General features: G+C 40.7%; 1 protein-coding gene across 3 annotated transcripts in view; it reads right to left on the bottom strand.

Annotated features, from left to right (window-relative positions):
- MYO3B (myosin IIIB) overlaps positions 1 to 22,734 on the bottom strand; it is a 485,003-nt gene that overhangs the window by 304,607 nt on the left and 157,662 nt on the right. For all 3 annotated transcript variants that reach the window (XM_054476982.1, XM_054476984.1, XM_054476983.2), the window contains exon 8: positions 16,215 to 16,280. In XM_054476982.1, the coding sequence (XP_054332957.1) occupies positions 16,215 to 16,280 (66 nt within the window). The remainder of the gene's footprint in view (positions 1 to 16,214; positions 16,281 to 22,734) is intronic.

Raw genomic sequence — 22,734 nt, 5'->3', positions numbered from 1 at the left:
CCTATGACTGTGGCAGCCACAGGCCTGGCTGCTTATATATCCTTCTACCACCCTCAGCCAGAAGGTGGCTAAAAGTCATAGTCCCGGGTGATGGTCAGCATCACCCCAGACAATGGAGAACATGTGGAAGAAATTGCTACAGTTACAGCACAGGATCACATAACCTCTCCCCTACCCCATTCTTTTTCCCAGATGCTTTTTATCAGCCTAAATGAACCACCTCATTTACTGGCTTCAAGTAGGAGTCTCAACTCTGAATCCTATCTTGTTTGGAGCCCTGTTAGTCTTTTTACTCACAGGAGTCACCACTGCTCTTGATACCTGCAGACCTGTGACTTCAGCCCAGCTGAGCACTTCATGAGCATTCCATTCTCATCCATCACAATGAACATTCTGAATATAACTAACTTCCTTCCTTCCCTCCTTTCTTCCTTCCTTCCATCCTTCCTCCCTCCCTCCCTCCCTGCTTTCCCTTCCTCCCTGCCTTCCTTCTTCCTTCCTCCCTTTTTTCTTTTCTCCCTTCCTTCCTTCTTAATATGTTTTTGGCCTTTTCTTTATATATGTGGCCTATCAATATCATGTGTTTGGAAAAGCATAAACTTAAGGCATCACCTTTACAGAAAATATCTTCCATGGAAACATCTAAAGGCAAAAATCCTTCAAATTCAAATTTATCCAATCATTTCTTCTGCTTACTACCATCCTAAATCATTTTTCTTTAGTAAGATCTATTAGTGTGAAGCTATTAAGCTATTAATGTAAGTATCATATTAATGTATTAAGATATTAAGGTACGTGGCCAAAATTAACATCTGTGAGACGTGCCCCTAATCTTTTTTTCCCCCTGCAAACACCTTGATTTTAACCTAATTTTATTTTATAGTGAGGAAGTAAAGTTGCATTCATAGGCCTTGAACTTTTCCACATCTCGATTTTTACCCATCATCTCTGCATATTTTCCTAAGGCAGCCTTCAAATGGTGATGTTTCCTGTAATTCAGAGTTCAGAAGTGCCTTCTCTTCAACCTTTCTGTGGAATTCTAAACCACGTGATAAAGGAGCTGGTGGTGGGAAGTAAGGGAAGGAGGGGATGAAGAGGAATGGGCAGAAGTTTTTGGAGAGGAATAACCCACTGAGATTGCCAGGGAAGATTCATTTTGACATTATTTTCATGTATTCAATGCAATCAAAAAAGAATCCACAGCTAACCATGTAGCTATGAATTTAACAATCCTATCATGTTTCTTCTTACAGTTAAAATTTCGGTTTTTGGGAGGTCGAGGCGGGCGGATCACTTGACCCCACAAGTTGGAGACCAGCCTGGGCAACATGGCAAAACCCAGTCTCTACTAAAAATACAGAAAATTAGCTGGGTGTGCACGTGTCTATAATCCCAGCTACTTGGGAGGCTGAGATGGGAGGCTGAGGTAGAAGGATTGCTTCACCCTGGGAGGTGGAGATTGCAATGAGCCGAGATCGCGCCACTGCACTCCAGCCTGGGCAACAGAGCGAGACACTATCTCAAAGGAAAAAAAAATGTTCAGTTTTGTTCTGGGATACTGTATGTATATTGGGAGAGGAAAGTGTATCTGACCACTTTTGCCACCCCTTATTCTCTTCCTTAGCATTATGTTTGTCATTTGGAGAGACTGTCCAAAGATCATGAGTTCTAACATCCAACTTCTAACGAGGTCCATTATATGAGGTGCATAATTTTTTTCTTTCTTTTTTTTCTTTTTTTGAGACAGGGTCTCATTCTGTCACCCAGGATGGAGTGCAGTGGTGCAATCTCAGCTCACTGCAACCTCCACCTCCCGGATTCCAGTGATCTCCTGCCTCAGCCTCTCAAGTAGCTGGGATTACAGTCACCCACTACCATTCCCGGCAAATTTTTGTATTTTTAGTAAAGACACGGTTTCACCATGTTGGCCAGGCTGGTCTCAAACTCCTGACCTCAAGTGATCCACCCACCTCGGCCTTCCAAAGTGCTGAGATTATAGGCATGAGCCACCACACCCGGCCATGAGGTGCATAATTTTAAGAGTATCACTTCCTCTAAAGAATTTGTGGTTCTTCAAAAGGAATGGATATTTACTGAGTTCCTGCCATGTTCTAGGAACTGTGCTAGGTATTGGGGATATGAAGCAGTAAAGATACATTCTCTGCTCTCAAGGAATTTACAGTTTGAGTGGGGAGACAGACGTAGAAGCAAATAATTCCAAGATGGCTTGACATGCTCCCTCTCTCCTCGTTATTATAAAGTTCTGTAAAAGGCACAACGCTGACATAAAAGCATGAAGGAAGGGGCCTCTGAGTCCTCCTGGGGAAGTCAGGGGAAGCATCACTTGTTCAATTTTTCTAGAATGTGCAGGGAGTTTGGAGGAGAGAATGATATTACATAGAAAGGGGCAGATCCTTCATGACCTTGTGTGTTAAAGAGTTTTAGTGCACCCTGTAAGCACTGGGAAGACACGGAATAATTATGAGTAGGGCATGACTTGATCAGTTTAGGGATTCAGAAAGATCACACTGACTGTTTTGTGCAGGATAATTTGTGATGAGATCCAGGGAGAGTATTATGAAAGCTGCTGCTCTAGTTGGAGCAGAGATCTGAATCATCACCCAGAAACACCTGGCCCCTATAAGATGGAATGTTCTGGGTAGCCAGAAAAAGCCAGACAACAAAACTACTACCCCAAATTAGAAGTGGATTAGGGAAAGCACATATACTAAGCTATAGCCAGCTCTCCTACATCTAGAGCCTGTGGATGCTTTGGCTTCATGCATCAGGAGGGCAGAAGACCATGTCCAAACACTCCATATCCAGGGAGAGGGAGAGCACCTGATATTTTAGCAGTGTGGTCATCCATGTCACCATGTGGAGAATGACAGGGGGAAATGGAGGAGGTGTCTGAGTAGCCAGACTTGGGTTTTCTTCGTACTTCCAGGTGAAAGAGGTACATAGGATGTTGATATTCTGCCTCAAAATATACACAATATGGGCTGGGTGTGGTGGCTCACCTGTAATCCCAGCACTTTGGGAGGCCGAGGTAGGAGGATCACCTGAGGTCAGCAGTTCGAGACCGGCCTGGCCAACATGATGAAAATACAAAATACAAAAATACAAAATACTAAATACTAAAAATACAAAAAATAGCCAGGCATAGTAGCAGGCACCTGTAATCCCAGCTACTCCGGAGGCTGAGGCAGGAGAATTGCTTGAACCCGCGAGGCAGAGGTTGCAGTGAGCTGAGATTGTGCCACTGTACTCCAGCCTGGGTGGCAGAGCGAGACTCCATCTCAAAACAACAACAACAACAACACAATATTATGTAGCCATAAAGAGGAATGAAATACTGATACATGGTACTGATACATGGATGAACTTTAAAAACATTATATTTTGCTTTAATTTTTTCACAGAAATAATGTCTTGCTATGTTGCCCAGGCTGGTCTCAAACTCTGGGGCTCAAATGATCCACCCATCTTGGCCTCCCAAAGTGCTAGGTGTGAACCACTGCACCTGGCCAAAAATATTTTACTAAGAAAAAGGAGTCACCTATTGTATGATTCCATTTATATGAAATATCCAAAATAGGTAAATCTAGCAGATTGCTGTTTGTCAGGGGCTGGAGGGGAGAAGGAAATGAGGAGTAGCTGTTTAATGGATGTGGGGTTTGTTTGTGGCGTGATGGAAACATTCTGGAAGTAGATCAAAGTGGTGGTTGCACACAATGAATGTACTAAATACCACTGAATTGTTCACTTTAAGACGGTTAATATTTTATGTGAATTTTACCTCAAACACACATATTCACGCATGCACACTCTAGCTTCACGAGCGTCAGAGCAGACATTGAAATATGTCACAGACCTGGTGTTAAATGATAGCTCTGCCAGCTGTGAGGCCTAAAGCCCATCACTTGATTTATTTTCTTTTTATTTTTTTTTCGAGACAATCTCACTGCATCACCCAGGCTGCAATGCAGTAGTGGATCTTGGCTCACTGGAACCTCAACCTCCCGGGTTCAAGCGATTCTCATGCCTCAACCTCCCAAGTAGCTAGAATTACAGGCACATGCCACCACACCTGGCTAAGTTTTGTATTTTCGGTAGAGATGGGGTTTCACTGTGTTGGCCAGGCTGGTCTTGAACTCCTGACCTCAAGTGATCTGTCTGCCTCAGCCTCCCAAAGTGCTGGGATTACAGGTGTGAGCCACCACACCTGGCCCCCCATCACTTGATTTATAAGAGACTCAGCTTCCCATCTGAGTAGTGACCTACTTTATATGGCAGCAGTGAGGATTCACTGAAATCATGCAAGTAAAGTGCACTTCACCATGTCAGATGCACAACATCTGACAGTAAGCTTTAAATAAATCTTACTGTTAATATTATTATCTGTACTCCTCACACAGACAACTCCAAATTTATTCAACTACTTTTATTTTAGCTCTCAGGTATTTTTAGGCTACAGCTGATTTAGTTGAACGTATGCCAATTTGCTTTCTTTGGCTAAATGAATTTTGCCATGAATAAAGATTTTCACATAACAAAGAACTTGGTCATAATTAAAAAGAAATGTAAACTGTAGGTCCACAAAAGTATGAGCTACAATTACTGCAGTTCAGACCCATAGTAAATGTCACTAAGCGATCATGATGCTCCATCCTAGATGCAGTGTCAGAATCCTCCTTAACACAGCATTGCAGGGAGGTGATCAGTTGGTCAGTGCTGGGATGCAAGATGACACTAATTGGCCATCTCATTCTATAATTTGTTCCTCATAGAGAGATACTTGTTACCAAGAAATCTTAATGTACAGTATATATTTAGTTCCTGAAGTCCTCTATAAAGGTCAGCAAATCATTGACGATTACAGAAATTCTCCACTTTTACTACTGTGCAGTTGGTTCAGGAGGAGGAATTTAACATAAACCATTATGATATATATTTAAACAAAAAATAAAATGAAAGAGAGAAAAAGGAAGGTAGGGAGGGAAGAAAATACACTATGGTTTTATGATTTCATATTAATACTTGACATTGTAGTGATTGTTTTATGGTATCATATTAATACTTGACATTGTAGTGATGCTCTACAATAGGGGTGTCCAATCTTTTGCCTTCCCTGGACCACATTGGAAGAATTGTCTTCGACCACACATAAAATACACTAACACTAACAATAGCTAATGAGCTTTAAAAAAATCACAAAACAAAATCTCATAGTGTTTTAAGAAAGTTTACAAATTTGTGTTGGGCCACATTCAAAGCTGTCCTGGGTGGCATGAGAACCATGAGCTGAGGATTGGACAAGCTTGCTCTACAATATTCAAAGGTACACTTGATCCTCACTGGTAGATGGGTGAATATTACTGTCCCACAACTTAGGAAACAAAGTCTTGGAAGATCAAATGCCTTAAGGTCCTGTAACTACCCAGTCATGAAGTGTATTAATTTCCTAGGGCTGCTATAATAAAGTATCACAAACCAAGTGACTTAAACAACAGACATTTGTTATCTCCAGTCTGAGGGACAGACTTCCAAGATCAAGATGTCAGCAGGGCTATTCTCCCTCTGGAAGTACTAGGGAAGGATCTATTCCAGGTCTCTCTCCTAGCTGCTGGTAGTTCTTGGCCTAAGACAGCATAACTCCAGTCTTCACATGATCTTATCTGTTTGTCTGTGTACACATTGCCCCATTTTAAAATACACCAGTCATACTAGATTGGGGCCCATCCTACTCCAGTATGACCTCATGTTAACTAATTACATCTGTAATGGCCCCATTTGAGATATTGAGGATGAGAACGTCAACATATGAATTTTGAGGGGACACAATTCGACCCATGACATGGCGGATTGAAGCCAGGCTTTCTGTATGTGTGTGTGAAGCACTGCTTGAGCCTGAGGGTTCAAGCTTTGGGCCTCTTTTAAAGGCAAAAATTCTCATTATTCACTAAAATGTCAGCTTTTAAATAAAACTATTATTTCAAAAAATCATTAAATAGCCCTTCATACTAAAAATAAATTATGAGATTTCCCCCTCCATTCACTAACCTGGTATGACAGCTAAATATTATGCATTTGATGACCCTAGAAAACTCTGAATTAAAATACTAAGAAGGCAGTGGAAGCCACACATATGCCCAAAAGCACATAAGACCAAGATAATCTATGATGACTTATTATATCTAAATTTTCTGTTATACATTTTTAATTCATTAAAACACAGCCACACATATACCCCTTTCTTCATTAGTGCCAAAGGGCTGTGTCTGTTATTTTTATCCCTGCCAGAAATCATCACTGGGCTGAAAGAATGTAGTACTGGTGACATGAGCCTGCATTTCCGTTTTTAATTAAAATTCTAACTGACCCAGAGCCAGATTTCCTTCTGCACCAGAGCCTGTGGAAGCGCCACAGTGGAAGCAGCAGAGACTGGAAGAGCAGGCAAGAAGCTGGGAGCTTTGCACTGAACCAGGAAGACATCACAGCTCTTAGGCGAAAACCCGGAAAGGTGTCAACATGGCCACACTACTGCTCCCACCTTGTCCTTATTTTCCTCATCTCTCCCCACAGGCCACAGATCAGCCCTGGGGTTCAGAGGGATCCTGACGGCTACTCCTCAAGATCCTCTCTGTTGTGATTCATCCCCCCCAGGCCCTACAGTTTCTCCTTCCTGACTCTTACATTTCTTTGGATGGCATCACTACTGTGAGTCATAGTATTCATCACTGTCATTTGATACTACTCATTTAATAATACTATTCTCATCACTAGTATTTGCTGAGCTTTTATTCTGTATCTCACTTAATTCTCTCAGTCACCCTATAAGTAGCATGATGCAAACTGCTTCCTGTCCATACACTCTCCCCTTTACTTAGGGATAGAGCCCTAGTAGTGACCTGGGTCCACTGCTGCCCAGTCAAGTACTGTATTTCTTAGCTTCCTTTGCAGCTAGGTGTGGCCATGTGATAAAGTTGTAGCTAATGATACATTGTGTGAAACTGACAGAGAGCCTTCCCGCCCCGCCCGCGCCCCCCCGAGACGGAGTCTTTCTCTGCCACCCAGGCTGGAGTGCAGTGGTGTGATCTCAGCTCACTGCAACCCCTGCCTCCTGGATTCAAGCAATTCTCCTGCCTCAGCCTCCCAAGTAGCTGGGATTGCAGGTGCCCACCACCACACCCGGCTAATTTTTGTATTCTTAGTAGAAACTAACTACTAAGTCTCTATTGGTCAACCATGTTGGCCAGGCTGGTCTTGAACCCTAGACCTTGTGATCCACCCGCTTCGGCCTCCAAAAGTGCTAGGATTACAGGCATGAGCCACCGTGCCCGGCCCAGAGAGTCTTAAAGTAAGGAGACTTGCATTTTTTTCTCTTTCTCTCTAACTAAAAGAAGTATGTGAATGTCAGAGCTCCAGCAGCCATCTTGGCCCATGAGGTTCCACAGAATGGAAATCATATTTAGTGGGGCAGCCTGAGGACAGGAGCCCAGGTGGCTGCCATGTGGCCCTGCCACACCAGCAGTATATATGTGGCCTAACTCCCAGCTGATTTCATGTGAGAGAAAAATAAAAGCCTAACTCTTTGAAGCCACTGTTTTTTGGGCTTTCTATTACATACAGACTTGATCTTAATCCCAACTAGTTATCATTATAGAAGTATTATTATTCTCATTTTGCAGATGAGGAAATTGAGGCTCAGAAAAGTTAACTGACTTATTCAAGGCCAAAAATCTAATTAGCAGTGCTAGAATACAATTTGACTTTAGACCCTACGCTCTTAGTCTCTCCAATATATATTTTCAAAAAAGCCCTGTTTCCATGCTGAAAACACTGGAGTCATGTTTAACTCTTCTCTCTCTGTAGTACCTGTCTCCTCCCATAGTTAGTTGCCAAGCACTGTGGATTCTACCCCTCAGGGTCCAGACACCCATTTTCCTTCCCACTGTTCCCTCCCCATGGAGAAGCCTGTGGCTGACTGACAGCTCAACTTGGAGAAGGTGTTACCTGGGCCAGGTGGGGAAGGTAGGGTTGTTTGCAGAGCAAAGAAGTGAAGGTGAGCCTGAGTCGATTTTTTTTTTAAACAAGGTCTCTCTTCATCATTCAGGCTAGAGTGCAATGGCACAATCAGCTCACTATAACCTTAAACCCTTGTGCTCAGGGGACCCTCCTGCTTCAGCCTCCTTGGTAGCTGGGACTATATAGGCACACACCACCATGCCTGGCTAATTTTTAAATTTTTTGTAGAGACAGGCTCCCTTTGTTGCCCAGGCTCGAACTCCTCGTCTCAAGTGATCCTCCCATCTCAGCCCCTCAAAGTGCTAGGATTACAGTCATAAGCCTACCACATCTGGCCTGACTCTGTCTTGACTCCTGTTGCAGCCAATTCTTTCAGGCTGAGGGAGCTGTTGTCATTGAGAAGGGGTGGAGAGGTGTGTGTGTGTGTGTGTATGTGTTAGAGGCCCGAACTGTGGAAGTAAGTGAGCTGAAGTCTAAATAAAGAGACAGTGGACAACAGATTGAAACAGCACATTGGTGTCAAAGAGGAAAAAGTCATTGCCACTTTCAAAACACAGTTTCAGAATAGCAGCACAGACCAAATGCAAAGGGTAATAAAAATAATCTCTACTGCTGGTTGAGCGTGAACTCTGGAACAAGCTTTCTGGGGTTCAAATCCCAGCTCCGCCACTTACTAGCTGTGGTCTTGGGACTCTTGGCCTCTTTTTACCTTAATTTCTATAAAATAAGGATATTAGAACTACTTCATAGAATTATGAGGATTAAGTAAATTATACAACATGTAGAGAACAGTGCCTAGCATAAGAGTTACATATGTTAATTATTATTATTATTTGTCAAGTGCTACACATACATTATGTAATTTAATCCTCACAGCGTTACTACTCTCAGCCGCAATTTGACAAATGAGGCCCGGCAGTCAGACACATTAAATATCTTTTCCAAGATTACACAGCCAGTAAGTGACACAGCTGGATACACACCCTATAGCACAGCTCTTCCACAGCTGCCTCTTCCTGGTGATGATCCAGGCAGGACTCTGGGGAGAGGCGAATGTGTGAGCCACCACCTCCAGGCACAAGCACACACACACAATGCAGCACTCACCCTCACTTTCTATTATTTCAGTTGCAGAGTCTTTTTTATTCACAGTATGAAAATCAAGTGTAATTTTTTTCAAAGAAGAAAGAAAAGCCAGTATGGAGAAAATGGTACAGACATAATTTAATGAATCCACAGCAGCTACAAAAGTCAGCTAATATAATGTGCCACAAGCACTAACATAAAATCTATGACATACGCCATAGATCTGGTTTCTCGCAAGATCTAAACCCAGCATCTGTCAGGAAATAAACAGGATATGCTGACAACAGTCTAGATTACCCACGTTACTATGCTTTTTCTTATTTTGTATGAGGCTAAACCTTCATTTCTCTCACATTGCCATGGTTCCTGAGAAGACAGAATATATTCCTAGTATATTCCAGGTATATGTGGGTACCATGTTTCAAACTTCAAGTCACACTCAGCTGCTTCCTGGTTTACACTATGAGAAAATCAGATTTTATCAGGTGACTTTATAAGTAGGGTATAAGTGAGATCAAATCAGGCCCTTGGTGTTTAGATGATCTATTAGGTAATTTAAATTAGATGCTCTTCAGGGAGATATAACCTTGAAATTCACACATAGCTTTATTTGTTCTTCTCATGAAAAACAAAATCCCAATATTTCAAAATAAGAGAGGATTTGAGTTGCATTTATAAGTATATTGATCAATATATGTTAAGTGAGGAGTGGATAATTTGGGGGGGAGGTTAACTTATTTTTTGTGTTAATTTTGAGATTCTCCATGAGTTTTTATTAATTCACTAATTCCCTGTAGCTCAAGAGATGCTAATTAATTCAACAAATCATAATAGCTAATCATTGGCTAAATAAATCTAAAACGGAGAGAGTCTGTCACTAGAGATACCACTGCTCATTTTAATTAAAATTCTGAATTTGTGAAGTAACGTAAATAAAGGTTATTGTATCCTTCTACTCTAGGAAGTATTAACCCTTTGCATGGCCTCCTGAGAATCTGACAAGACGTAAATAGCCAAGAATATCTGTGGAACTTAATCAGTGAGTTACAATATTTATCACTGCAAGTGTGTTGTTCATTGACACTATAAAGCCATATGGAATTAAGCAGCCTTGAAACACAAAATGGAGAAAGGCTAAGAGCTGAGAATTGTTGCCTTCAGGGAAATATAATCAATGTCAAGCAAACAACCACCCCAAAATGGTTAGCTTTATCAGCATTCAGGCCTACAGTGAAAGCAAATGTTCCAGATCTGAGTTTCAATTTTTAAAGAATAAACATATGCAAATGACCATTAGTCTTAGTAGTTTTATGGCTCAGAGTGATCTTATCTTGTTAACATTCAGGGCAACTGCTTATACCCATTTGAATGTCATTTAGGGGGCTAGGAAAGGCTGCTTCAACATTTGATGACTAAATGGCAGGGCTCAGCCACAATGCTCACTCTGAGAAATGAGAAATAGACACACCAGTATGCTAGATGGTGATGCAGTTCAGGAAATGCTACTCCAAAATATGGCCCCTCAGCATACTGAGTATTTTAAGCAGAAGACAATTAAGAAAACCACAAAAACAGAAAGGTCCCTCTGACCTTCTCCCACCCTCTCTCTCTCTTGAAGATCCTCATGTGACAGGTGACCTGCCATATAATCAGAAGGAAGAAATGTTACACAGAGAGGCTGAGAAGAATCTGAGGACTTGCTAAGTTTTCCCCAGTTTATTACCATTAGATCATATGCCTTTTTTGTTCAATCATACTTCTATACAACTGTCCATCATTCATTAAACCTAACACAAAAGTAGTTTTCACTCGGTTTTTGAGTGAAGGCTCCTGTGTCACATAAAACTTACATTAAATAAATTTGTTCCACTTTTCTCTTGTTAATCTGTCTTTTGTTACAGGAATGTCAGCCATTAACCTCACAGTAGGTGACGAAAAGATATTACTTTTTCTCCCCTATACTACCCAAGCCAGCCACCTCAAGAAAGAACAGTTCATGTGCAGGTGACCATGTAGTTCAAGTCATCATTAAATCCAAAGCTGAGCAGCCATGATGCTATTGGTGGAATTGCCCTTGACCAAGAGAAATCCATCTTGATTGTCTCAATAATTGGCTCAAGGGCCATTGATGATGAGGTCCTAAATTTAATTCCTAATAAAACCCCTAAAGTTTTAGAGGCAAAATGAGAAAGCATAGCTCACAAATACCTTGACCAATGACTTGGAAAGTATTTTTGTAGTTTATTCCAAAGACCTGAAATTAGTTTGACTTAAAAAGAAAAGTGACATCCATTAGGACCAAGGTGAAGTTGACAAAATGAAAATTATTTTTATCTTATCAAAAGGCTACTTCTGAATGGAGCCTCCTGACAAAGCAGAAGTCTGGCTGGTACTTGAACCAGATAAACTTGTTATGCAAATAGCTTTAGTAATAGGGGAAAGGGCTGATAATGAAATCTCTACAAAGCCAACTACACATTATAGAGGTGACAAAACACATCAAGCAGGGTCCTAGCATATGGATAAAAAGCAGTGCAGAATTTATGTGAGCATTGCATTTAATTTATCATAACTAAGCTGTCAGGAATCATGCTTTGACAAACGCATAACTAATGAATATAAATGAATCAATTATCACTAACAACCAAAGCTTCAGAACCAAACAGGCTAATGCTTCTTTTAAAACCCCCAAATAGGTTTACTAATAGTATTTCAGACTTTTAGATGTTTTAAAAAATCTCTCTTACTATCTCCAAATTAAGGAGGCTGGAAATAAATCTGAAACACACTAAGCCACACCCCCAGTTCTCCTGCTTTCCTACCTTCTTGGCCCTCCTACACGCGTATGCACGTGCACACACACACCCCCGTGCCCTGTCTACATAGCCACGCATATGCACGTGCACACACACGCACCCCCGTGCCCTGTCTACACAGCCACGCGTATGCACGTGCACACACACGCACCCCCGTGCCCTGTCTACATAGCCACGCGTATGCACGTGCACACACACGCACCCCCGTGCCCTGTCTACATAGCTATAATCACTAGGCTGCAGCCAGACCAGCTTGTTCAGATCCCTGCAGCAGTCGATACGAAATCTTTTGCTGGGTAGTGACCAGCATGGACTAAAACAGACCTAGAGTATTGAATCAACTCTGTTACGGCTCAGGAGTCACACGAGGACAAAGTATTAAAGGTCTTAAAGCCGTTAAGGAACTTTTAGTCCTATTTATTCTTTAAAGAAAAACAGTTAGATTTACTATGTCTTGGTCTACAAAGGGAACTGAAGCAATTATCTGTATAATCCAGGTTAAAAGAAACTTTTCCTAAAATTACCAGATAATCATCATCTCCAGCCCAGTCCCTCCAATAATGAAAAGCTTATAATCTGAAGGTCTTAATCCTCCATCTCTCTTTCCCTTGACTCCTAACATGAGCAAGATAAGTATAAAAACAAACGAAGGCTCTCTCTTTAAATAGACATTTCAAACCCAGTGAATATCATTGTTTATATTGAATTAGAGATTTGAATAAATATAATGCATGGCATTTAGTCAAACTGCATTTGATAGGCTGAGTAATGGCAGCCTAGTGTCAGCAGTCTCCTCTACAGAATGAAAGGATATTATTTGGGGCTGGGCTTAGTGGCTCACACCTGTAATCCCAGCAATTTGGGAGGCTGAGGTGGGCAGATCACTTGAGGTTAGGCGTTTGAGACCAACCTGGCCAACATGGCGAAACCCCATCTCTGCTAAAAATACAAAAACTAGCTGGTCCTGGTGGGACACACCTGTAATTCCAGCTACTTGGGAGGCTGAGGCACAAGAATCATTTGATCCCAGGAGGCCAAGCTTGCCGTGAGCCAAGATCATGCCACTGCACTCCAGCCTGGGCAACACAGTGAGACTCTGTCTCAAAACAAAAACAAACAACAAAAAAAAGAAAGTATATTATTTGGGAATGGTGGGCAGGCTTCTATTTAAAAATATATAATATAATAATCAGTTCCCAATTTTGAGAAATATTCCCAAAAATATTGCAGAAGAATTTATGGTTGAAGAACCTAAGATGTTACGGGAAAACAGGATTGGAGGGCTGAGGTCAATAAGGAATCTATAAACACCTATTATATAAAACTTTTCACTAATAAAAAACTGTAAAGACAACTCAGTAAACAAAAAGAAGACTGATGACATATTTCCATCTTAAACTAGTAATAAACCACATAATCACTTAATTTCTAATTGCCTTCCTGATTCATTATAAACTTTCCAGACTCTCCCTCCCTTGCAATTTCAACAGGATGCTTTTCGCTTTGCTCCTGACAGTATGCATACTTAAAGGCATTGTTTTCTGTGTTTAGCCCTCCATTCTAGTATTCAAGACCTTTTGCAACTCAGAATGAGTGCATCTGAAATTCTCAGAATTGGGAAAAACATAGCAGATTTGAATTGGCATATAATAGGATTTGCCATAAGGAACTATCAGTGTTAGGGAGGAATTTCTGCATAGTTGACCCTTGAACAACATGGATTTTAACTGCACAGATGCACTTATACGTGGATTTTCTTCCACCTCTGCTAACCCTGAGACAGCAGAACCAACCCCTCCTCTTCTTCCTCCCCCTCAGCCTATTCAATGTGAAAAAGATGAGGGTGAAGACCTTTATGATGATCCACTTCCAAGTAATGAACAGTAAGCACGTTTCTCTTCCTTATGACTTTCTTGATAACATTTTCTTTCTCTAGCTTACTTTATTGTAAGAATACAGTATATAATACATATAACACATAAAACATGTATTAATCAACAGTTTATGTTATCAGCAAGGCTTCCAGTCAACAGTAAGCTATCAGTAGTTAAGGTTTTGGAGAGTCAAAAGTTATAGGCAATTTTTGACTTCACTAGGTGGGGGGTAGTCAGCACCCCTAACCCCTGCATCGTTTAAGAGTCAACTGCATTATGTACAGTCCAATCTCATCAATTATGTACCTTTATTCTCAAATGCATCCAAGGAATACTGTGCTTAGTTTATGATTACGAACATACTCTTGAAAAAGTATACATAAGCCTAAGTTTTGTGAGTCAAATCACATTTTTAGAGTGAGTCAAATCACATCAGGAGAGTTTGGTATGGGAAGGCGTGTTAGTGAATATGTAATGGATTTTTCTAGGACAACAGCTTAGACAAGGTCAATCAAGGGTATCTGTGTGCGGCAATGAAATGAAAAGGAAAAATCTTTGGATCCAGCCTTTACCAGCAAAATCATTGGAACCTTAGCTCCCAGATGTCTTTCCTTGGGGTGGTCTGAAATGTGGTCCCAAGCTACCAGCATGTCTTCAGCCCTTTGGTTCCCTCTTACTCTTTTGGGTCCCAAACCTCTGGAAGTGGCTTTTCCACTGCTGTTATGTGAGCATCATCCCTCCTACAAGTATCTGTTTTTCCTCTCAACATGGCCTGACACCACCACCTTTGACTTGTGGCTGCTCCTAGTGCATTCTGCAGCCAGGACAAAAATGTCAACATGGGGCTAAAGGGGCAACGAGATACCCTCCACCCCAGACCTTCAACTTCATGGTCATGTTCCAACACAGTCTTTCTTAGTAGGGGTCTTTGAGTTCTTTTCCACTCCCCTTTCCTGAGGAACATGGCAAAAGTCCAGGAGGGATAGGACAAGAAAACAAATTCAGGGACCCTGAACTATACTATATTTGAAATGAAAATGAAAGTGAAATACAGGTTCACAGCTGTTTACACAAAACCCTGGAGCCAAATGTATTTTGGAATTCAGAATTTTATCGAATTTTACAAAGGTAAACTGGTACATTTACTGTATATTATGTAACAGCCTCAGCAGGATCTGGGGCAGCACACTATAATCAAACAAATATATCTGCTGCCAAACACATGAATATTCACATTAAGTAAGATAAATAACAACTATAAATAGCCTCACAGTTAAGGTCATATGTTACCACCAAGTCAGTTCATGTAAGGTAAGGTTTTGCTGCTAAATGACTCAACTACAAAATAACTTTTAGCTTTTGGAGCTCCTTGGATTTTGGAATTATGGATAAGAGATTGTTGATCTATATTGTGATTTATTAAGGAAGATGATCAAAAGACCCACTTTGCTTTATTGCCTGGCTTCTTTGTGAAAGCTAAGTTTGCACAGAGGCATAAATTAGAAAAATTTGTGTTGACCCTTCCCCACTTCTTATTTATCAGCTATTTTGGTCACTTCTTTTCTCCTCCCATGACCTCTGAACACCTTGTTTGATATACTAGATCCCACAGTACTTCTTCCAAGCTCCTGTGCCTTGGTACGCTTGGTAATGCCTGGTCTAGATTCCTGTCCTCTCAATTCACCAGGCCCCTAGCCTGGGGACTTGTAAACCCCTCCAGTAGTCTGAGTATCTTTCTCAGATTTAGGACCAGTGTGGTCCAAAAGCCCATGACCCCAGAACTGAGCCACTGTTGGTTTCACTGTTGATTCTGCTCCTGTTTGAGTCCCAGTAATTCTTGCCTAGTGACATAGCTCCTACCAGGTATGTCACACCATCAGCTTGGTCTTCATTTTGTTCCTCATACCTTGAGCCTTTGCTGGGATACCTTACCTTGGTACCCCAGGCCTGAGATTCTACTTTGCCCCTCAATCATCTTGGAAACTGGACCCTTGTTCCCATGCCACAGATCCTAGAGCAAGCCCAACTTTCACACTGCACAAACTCTGTTGGAGGCTGCTACCTTCTGTCTTCTCTTTGGTCCTAGTGTGGGCATCAGATTTTCAGATGTTTCATCTCTTCCAATTAAACATGACAAGTTGTCAATATTTGCCCTAGGACAAAGTAGGTTCTCAGATAAATGTGACCCATATGATAAGAAGGACTTATTATAACGAAGAGTCAAATGGAACACCTTACTTTTCACATCTTGCAAAGGCATCTTCTATCATTTACTAGAACAAAGCCTGAGTCATAATGTGCTAACAGGCATAACAATCTCTAGTGCCAAGTAAATTCCACAGCCTGGATTTCTCCAATCACTGTTCAAGGCCTTGCTAGAAATGCAGTTTTTAGTGGAAGAAATACTCACTGTGAAATAAAGTGGTTGAATTCTTCACACCATTTTTCTGGATGAAGTAAAGTAGGTGGAGGATTTCTGAAAAAACAAAAGCAATTTTTTCTTAAAAAAGAAGAGTTTCATTAAAGGCAAAATATCAGCTTGTTTTTATTGATATCATTCTAAATAGCTCTCATAAAATCTGTTTGTTCTCACATGAGAGTCATTTTTTGGTGGTAGATTATAAAGTGCCAACCCTTGTTCCTGTAGTCATTCATTTTCATTGACTGAAGACCTACTATGTTCCTGGCCTTCTCGGGACCTGTGAAAGTTACAAAGATCAGGAACATTCTTCCAGAAGCAGACACCCTAATGAGAGGTGAAGCAAGCACACAAACTACTATAACAGAGCTGAGGATTATTAGTGCTATAAGAAAGCTATAAACATAGTGCTAGGGGCTTTAGTTAATAGACTTTTAATTGTACAGGATTTTCAGATCATTACAGTATCATTTGAATTAATTATGTGACGCATTTACAGTATACTCATAAATTCATAGTCACATTTTTAACTATTTCCTATGTATCAACTTCTGCAATAAGCACTGGAGAAAGTCAAACAGTCAAAACAATGTCCCAGACTCCGTGAAGTTCCTGGGTAGAGAAGTAGACAGACGTACACCATACCTAATAATTGGAGGTCCAAGAGAATGAGAGAATGGCAGAAAGAACTTTAGGTAAGCAGACCACCTCCTGGTGAGAGGACAAAAAAAAAAGGAGGTAGGGGATGTGGGAAGAGCCCTGAATTTGATTGAATACCCCAAAGAGAGGGATCTGATTTCAAAACAGAAGTGACTATATTACCTTTAATTGATGAGACTTTTTTCTAGCAATACATGGAAATAGGGGCGTGTCGGCAACTCAAGTTCAGAAAATGAAGAAAGTGACAGTTCTGCACACCTGAATTATGGCTGTAAATTTTAAAGCCATCATATGTGATCCTTGTTTTTACCTGGATTCTAACTGCTTCCTAAAGCCATGGACTGCTCAGATTCAATAAGCAGAGGAATGGGAAGCAGCAAGAATTACCAGAAATAAATATATATCAGACAATGTGATCACAATTTGCCCCTCGATATCCATCATCTTCTCATTTCTTATAGTACAATTTTTATTTCAGCATACTGCTGCCATAATAAAGATTACAATTTCTTGAGTTCCTTATGGCTAGATGTGGTTCTGTGACCAAGTTCTAGTCAATGATATATAAATAGAAGTATTATATGGTATTTCCAGAAAGTCTCCTTAAAAGAGCGGAGACATGCCGTTCTTCTCCTTCCCCTTCTTTCTTTTTAGAGCATGGGTACGATGGCTAGAGCTTGAGCAGCCATTGTGGACATCAGATGAACCTGAAAGTGAAAACTATGAGCTGAATATGACAAAGCAAATAGAAAACTGGATTCATGATGACACTGCAAAGCTGCCAGACCAGCTCTAGTCTGCTTCTCCCTAATCTTCCTTACTAAGAGAGAGAAATAAACTTCCATCTTCTTCAAGGCACTGGTACATGCAGCTGAGTCTAATCCTCAGTCAGATAATCCTTCCGAGTATTTTCCTACCATATGATTAGAACATAATATGATAAGTGATATACTAGAAGCACAAGCACGATATGTGGGTAGAATAATTAAGGTGCTGCTTACTCAATCTAGGGAGTCCCAAAAGACTTTATAAAGAAGATAAACTTGAGCTGGCTCCTGAAAATTAGATTGGATTGTTCAAGATAGAGAAGGAGAGTGAAGCCATTTTAGGCTCAGAAAACAATATGTACCAAGACACAGGCATGTAAAAAAGCATAGTAAGTCCAAAAAACCTCATTTATTGAGGCTAGACTACATATGATCTTTTGGATCTGAAGAGAGAGTGGGGGGAAGGATAAGGTGAGAAGGAAGAATGATTAGAGGAAGGAAGGAGATGATTTATCTGTTCTGCATACGAATTTAGTTACCCTTCATATCTTATAATTCAAAAACCAGTAAATTATCTGTGTATTACCCAGAAAGAATAGCAGTTAAGTTTTTTTCCCCCTTATCCTGGATCAGAGACAAAGGAGGAGGCTGCCTCTTTATCTCATTCACTCCATTCAACAATATATGCCTTCATCTTTCCCTAGTACCATCACGTAACTTCAGCTTCAATCCTAGTTTGGCTGAGCAGTTCTTACTGCCTGTGGCTATCTGAGGTTTTACATGCCCTGCCAGCTCACCTCTGTGGGCAGCTTTGGTGCTATATCTTTCAGAGAGTCAGTTATCCTAGATCATCTCTACAGCCCTTTCCAGGATTTGCACTTTCCTTGATCTCAGGTTTCCTGACCATTCTATTCTCACTGAGGTCAGTCCCACATAGAAGAGCTGCTTAAGCAATCTACTGTCTAATAGACTTAATTCACCCCCAAAGCAGTTCACCACGACTAAGTCATTTGTAGACAGACTGAACAGATTTGACTGAAACAACACTAGTAGGCTCAACACTGGCCAGCCCAGCAGGGAAGGGGCATCTCTCTTCCATAAATAGAGAGTGACCTGGCAAGGGTCCAATGAGAAATGGATGGTGAATATCCACTTTAGTATAGAGAACAATGTACCTTCTTGTTTTCAGTCTCTTTCTCAGCAGGAAATATGCACAAGGGGTATTGTTTATTTGTTGGCTGAGGAGAATGGCAGCAAACCACCACTCACCCAGGTCACCACCAACCCTCTATGGCTTCACATAAACACAAGGAAATATCTTCTTTGAAGCCCAGCGTCATATCAAGTTGGTTAAGAGAACCTCATTTGATCCTGTAAATGTCCTGCCTTTCCTGGAGTTCATCCTACTTTGGTTCAGTAAAGCAAGATCTTGTGAAAATTATTATCTGATATAATGAAAACCAAATGAATTTGAAGACTTTGCAGTACTTTGTTTGGACTGGCAATATAAATTCTAATTCTCTCACAACCCAGAAAGAACACCAGTGAAGGGAAACCATGTAGGTTATTCTTTTGTTTCATTTGTGAGTGCTCCTCTCTGTTGCAGCTAGAACATTATTGATCCCAGAATCCTGTTTTTCTCCCTATTCTCTTCCCATTCCATACATTCACTGAGGGCTTACTGTATGTTGACAGCTTCCTAACATGCCTTGATTTCTTGTCTGCCTTTTAGCTGGTGAATCTGACTACTTACTAGATGGTTGCATTTTGATTTCCCAGAGACATCTTAAGGTCAACATGTTCAAAACCAAACATCTTCCTTTCTTAAGGCTGCATCCCACCTGGTTGTTGAAGTCAGAAACCTGGATTCTACATTCTCCCTTGACCCCATATCCAATTAAAGCAGGCAGAATAATGGCTCCCTCAAAGATGTCCACATTCTAATCCTCAGAACCTATTAATATGCTACTTCATATGGCAAAGGGACTTTATTTATGTAATTAAGGTAAAGGTCCTAGAGACGGGGAGATTGTCTTGGATTACCTGGATGGGCCAACTTAATCACATGAGTCTTTTAAAGTGGAAGAGGGAGGCAGAAAGAAAAAAGAAGAGGCAGGAGAGATTCAACGTATGAAAGGGACTTAACCCGTCATTGCTGCCTTTGAAAATGGAGGAAGTGGCCATCAGCCAAGGAATGCAGGCAGCATCTGGAAGATGGAAATGGGCCTCAGCTGATACCTAGCAAAGAAATGAGATCCTCAATTCTACAGATGCAAGGAAATGAATTCTGCTAATAACCTGAATGAGCCAGAAAATAAATTTCCCCTAAGCCTTAAGAAAGGAGTACAGCCCTACTGACACCTTGATCTTAGCCCACTGAGACCCATGGCAGATTTCTAACTTAAAGAACCATAAGATAATAAATTTGTGTTGTTTTCAGCCTCTAAGTTTGTGGTGATTTGTTATGACAGTAATCGAAAACTAATATACCAATCAAATATCAAGTCTTCTCAGTTCTACTTCCTAAATCCCTTACTCACAACCTGTCCCCTCTTTCACATCCTAGTCCAGTTACCCATCATCTCATACCCACACTACTCCAATGTCCTCCTTGTTTTTCTCCTTCCCTCTACCTCATACCCCTCTAATCCCTCTTGTACTTGGTAGCTAGAGTTTCTTTATAACATACAAATATGACCTCGTTGTTTCCTTCCTCAAAATTCTTCAGCAGATGCACACTGCCAGAATGATAAAATGTTAACCCCTTTGCATGATATATACAAATGGTCTTGCCTGCCACCTACCTGTCTACTTGATTTCATCTTAAATCACTTGCTCACCAGATGCTGTAGCACTGTGCTGCACAGCACTTGTAGCTCCAAAACAGGTCCTATTCTTTCATGCCTCAGGGCCTTTGCACATGATGTACCTTCAGTTTAGATTACTCTCCCTAATTTGTCCACCTGGCAGGCTCCTACTCATGTTTCATGTGTATCTATAGTGCCCAGCACAGAACTACTCGGTAAATTTTTTGAATGAATGCACACAAACATATACGTGTTGTAGGTAGGCCAAGAAATGGTGATATAACAAAATATGACTTGGTCTTCAAAGTAGCATAAAATTAGACAAATATGGAACAGCTCTTTTGGAAATGAGCAAATTCCAACTAAATTATTCACAGCAAGCAGGTTTGAAGAATAAAGGAGTATTGACTTGATTTGGATTTGAAAATATAAGCCTCATTCCTCTACTTTTGAAGCCCAAATGTCGCCAGGTCCCTGAATATATATAACCAAAATGAGCAAATAAATCATGATTTAAACCTCATTGTAGACATAAGCTGACGTCACAACCATTATACACACATACGTGGTGGGTCAGAGACAGGAGATGAATACCAATAACCATCATATGTTGAGTGCTTACTACACAAAGCTTCATGCCAAGTGCTTCACATGTAGGTCAACTAAATGTTGCAATAATCCTATTAAATAGGAATTATTCCAGTTTCACAAGTGAAGAAAATGCAACTTAAAAGAGGAAATTTTCTAAAAAACATTCAGCAAAAATTGGAAGAACCAGGTTTTAAATTCAGGTATTTCTGTCTCCAATGCCCATATACCTCACTCTTTTCTGTATTTTATCTCGTGAAGAGTCCATTACTTTGGAAGATGAATTAAGAGAACATATATGCAAAAAAATGACAGAAAACTAATTAGCAAGCAATGCCTCAAGAAGGTGCAAAATCAAGCCCTCAAACATTAAAGCACACTCACCAAGGAGATGCTGAGTAAAAAATTTCTCAATGAGGCAGAGTTAATTAAGAAAGGCTTCCTGAAAGTTGTGAATTTTAAAGCAGGACCTCTGTTCACAGAGGGGACATAAATCAGCTAACTAGGGGAGGAGGGTGTTATGGGAGAAGGGGAATAACAGAGGAAGATACAAAGAATGAAGTATAATAACTAAGAAACAATTGTTAACATCCAGTTAAACACTTAGGAATGTGTTAAAAAAATTCTGTTTACTTACTCATAAAAGCAAGAAAGCAAGACATTTGAGTGTAATTAACAGTTCTGATAGTATTAACTACAGCAACAGAGCTGCCATTCTGATTACAATTGGTAGATCCCATTAATAAAGTTGAATAGCTAGTCATGTGTCTGTGTCTGTGTCTCTTTATCTTGCCCCAGCTGTTCCTAACTTCGCTTTTCTCCCTAAGTCACATCTTACCTGTTCAAAATTAATTATTTTTAAAAGTTTACATTAATTGTAATACATGTTTCATCTCAGTGTAAGAAACATTCCCTGGCCAGGCGCGGTGGCTCACCCCTATAATCCTAGCACTTTGGGAGGCCAAGGCAGGCAGATCACTTGAGGTCAGGAGTTCGAGACCAGTCTGGCCAACATGGTGAAACTCCATCCGTACTAAAAAAAAAAAAAAAAAAATTAGCCAGTTGTGGTGGCCTGTGCCTGTAATCCCAGCTACTCGGGAAGCTGAGGCAGAAGAATCACTGGAACCTGTGAGGTGGAGGTTGCAGTGAGCCAAGATGGCGCCACTCCACTCCAGCCTGGCAACACAGAAAAAAAAAATCCCCAATACTGGAATGTAGAGAATAAAAAGCAAAATTCCTCCTCATTATACAGTCTCCTCCCCATTATCAGTATGGGTTGTATTCTTTTAGACCTTTTATTATATGCATTTGTAGTATCTGCTATAAATATTTTATATATATATATATACACACACACAGTTTTTCTGTGTTGTAAGTAAATGTTACAATATAAATTGGACAATATATTAATTTTTTTTTCTTTTTTTTGAGACAGAGTCTCACTCAGTCGCCCAGGCTGGAGTGCAATGGAGCGATCTTGGCTCACTGCAACCTCTGCCGCTCAGGTTCAAGTGATTCTCCTGTCTCAGCTTCCCAAGTAGCTGGGATTACAGACACCTGCCATCATGCCCGGCTAAATTTTGTAGAGACAGTGTTTCACCATGTGGGCCAGGCTGGTCTTGAACTCCTAACCTCAGGTGATCCATCCGCCTTGGCCTCCCAAAGTGCTGGGATTACAGGCATGAGCCA

The sequence above is a fragment of the Pongo pygmaeus genome, chromosome 11, assembly GCF_028885625.2.
Source record: "Pongo pygmaeus isolate AG05252 chromosome 11, NHGRI_mPonPyg2-v2.0_pri, whole genome shotgun sequence".
Classification (NCBI taxonomy): domain Eukaryota; kingdom Metazoa; phylum Chordata; class Mammalia; order Primates; family Hominidae; genus Pongo; species Pongo pygmaeus.
This window is presented reverse-complemented; position numbering and strand designations above follow the sequence as displayed.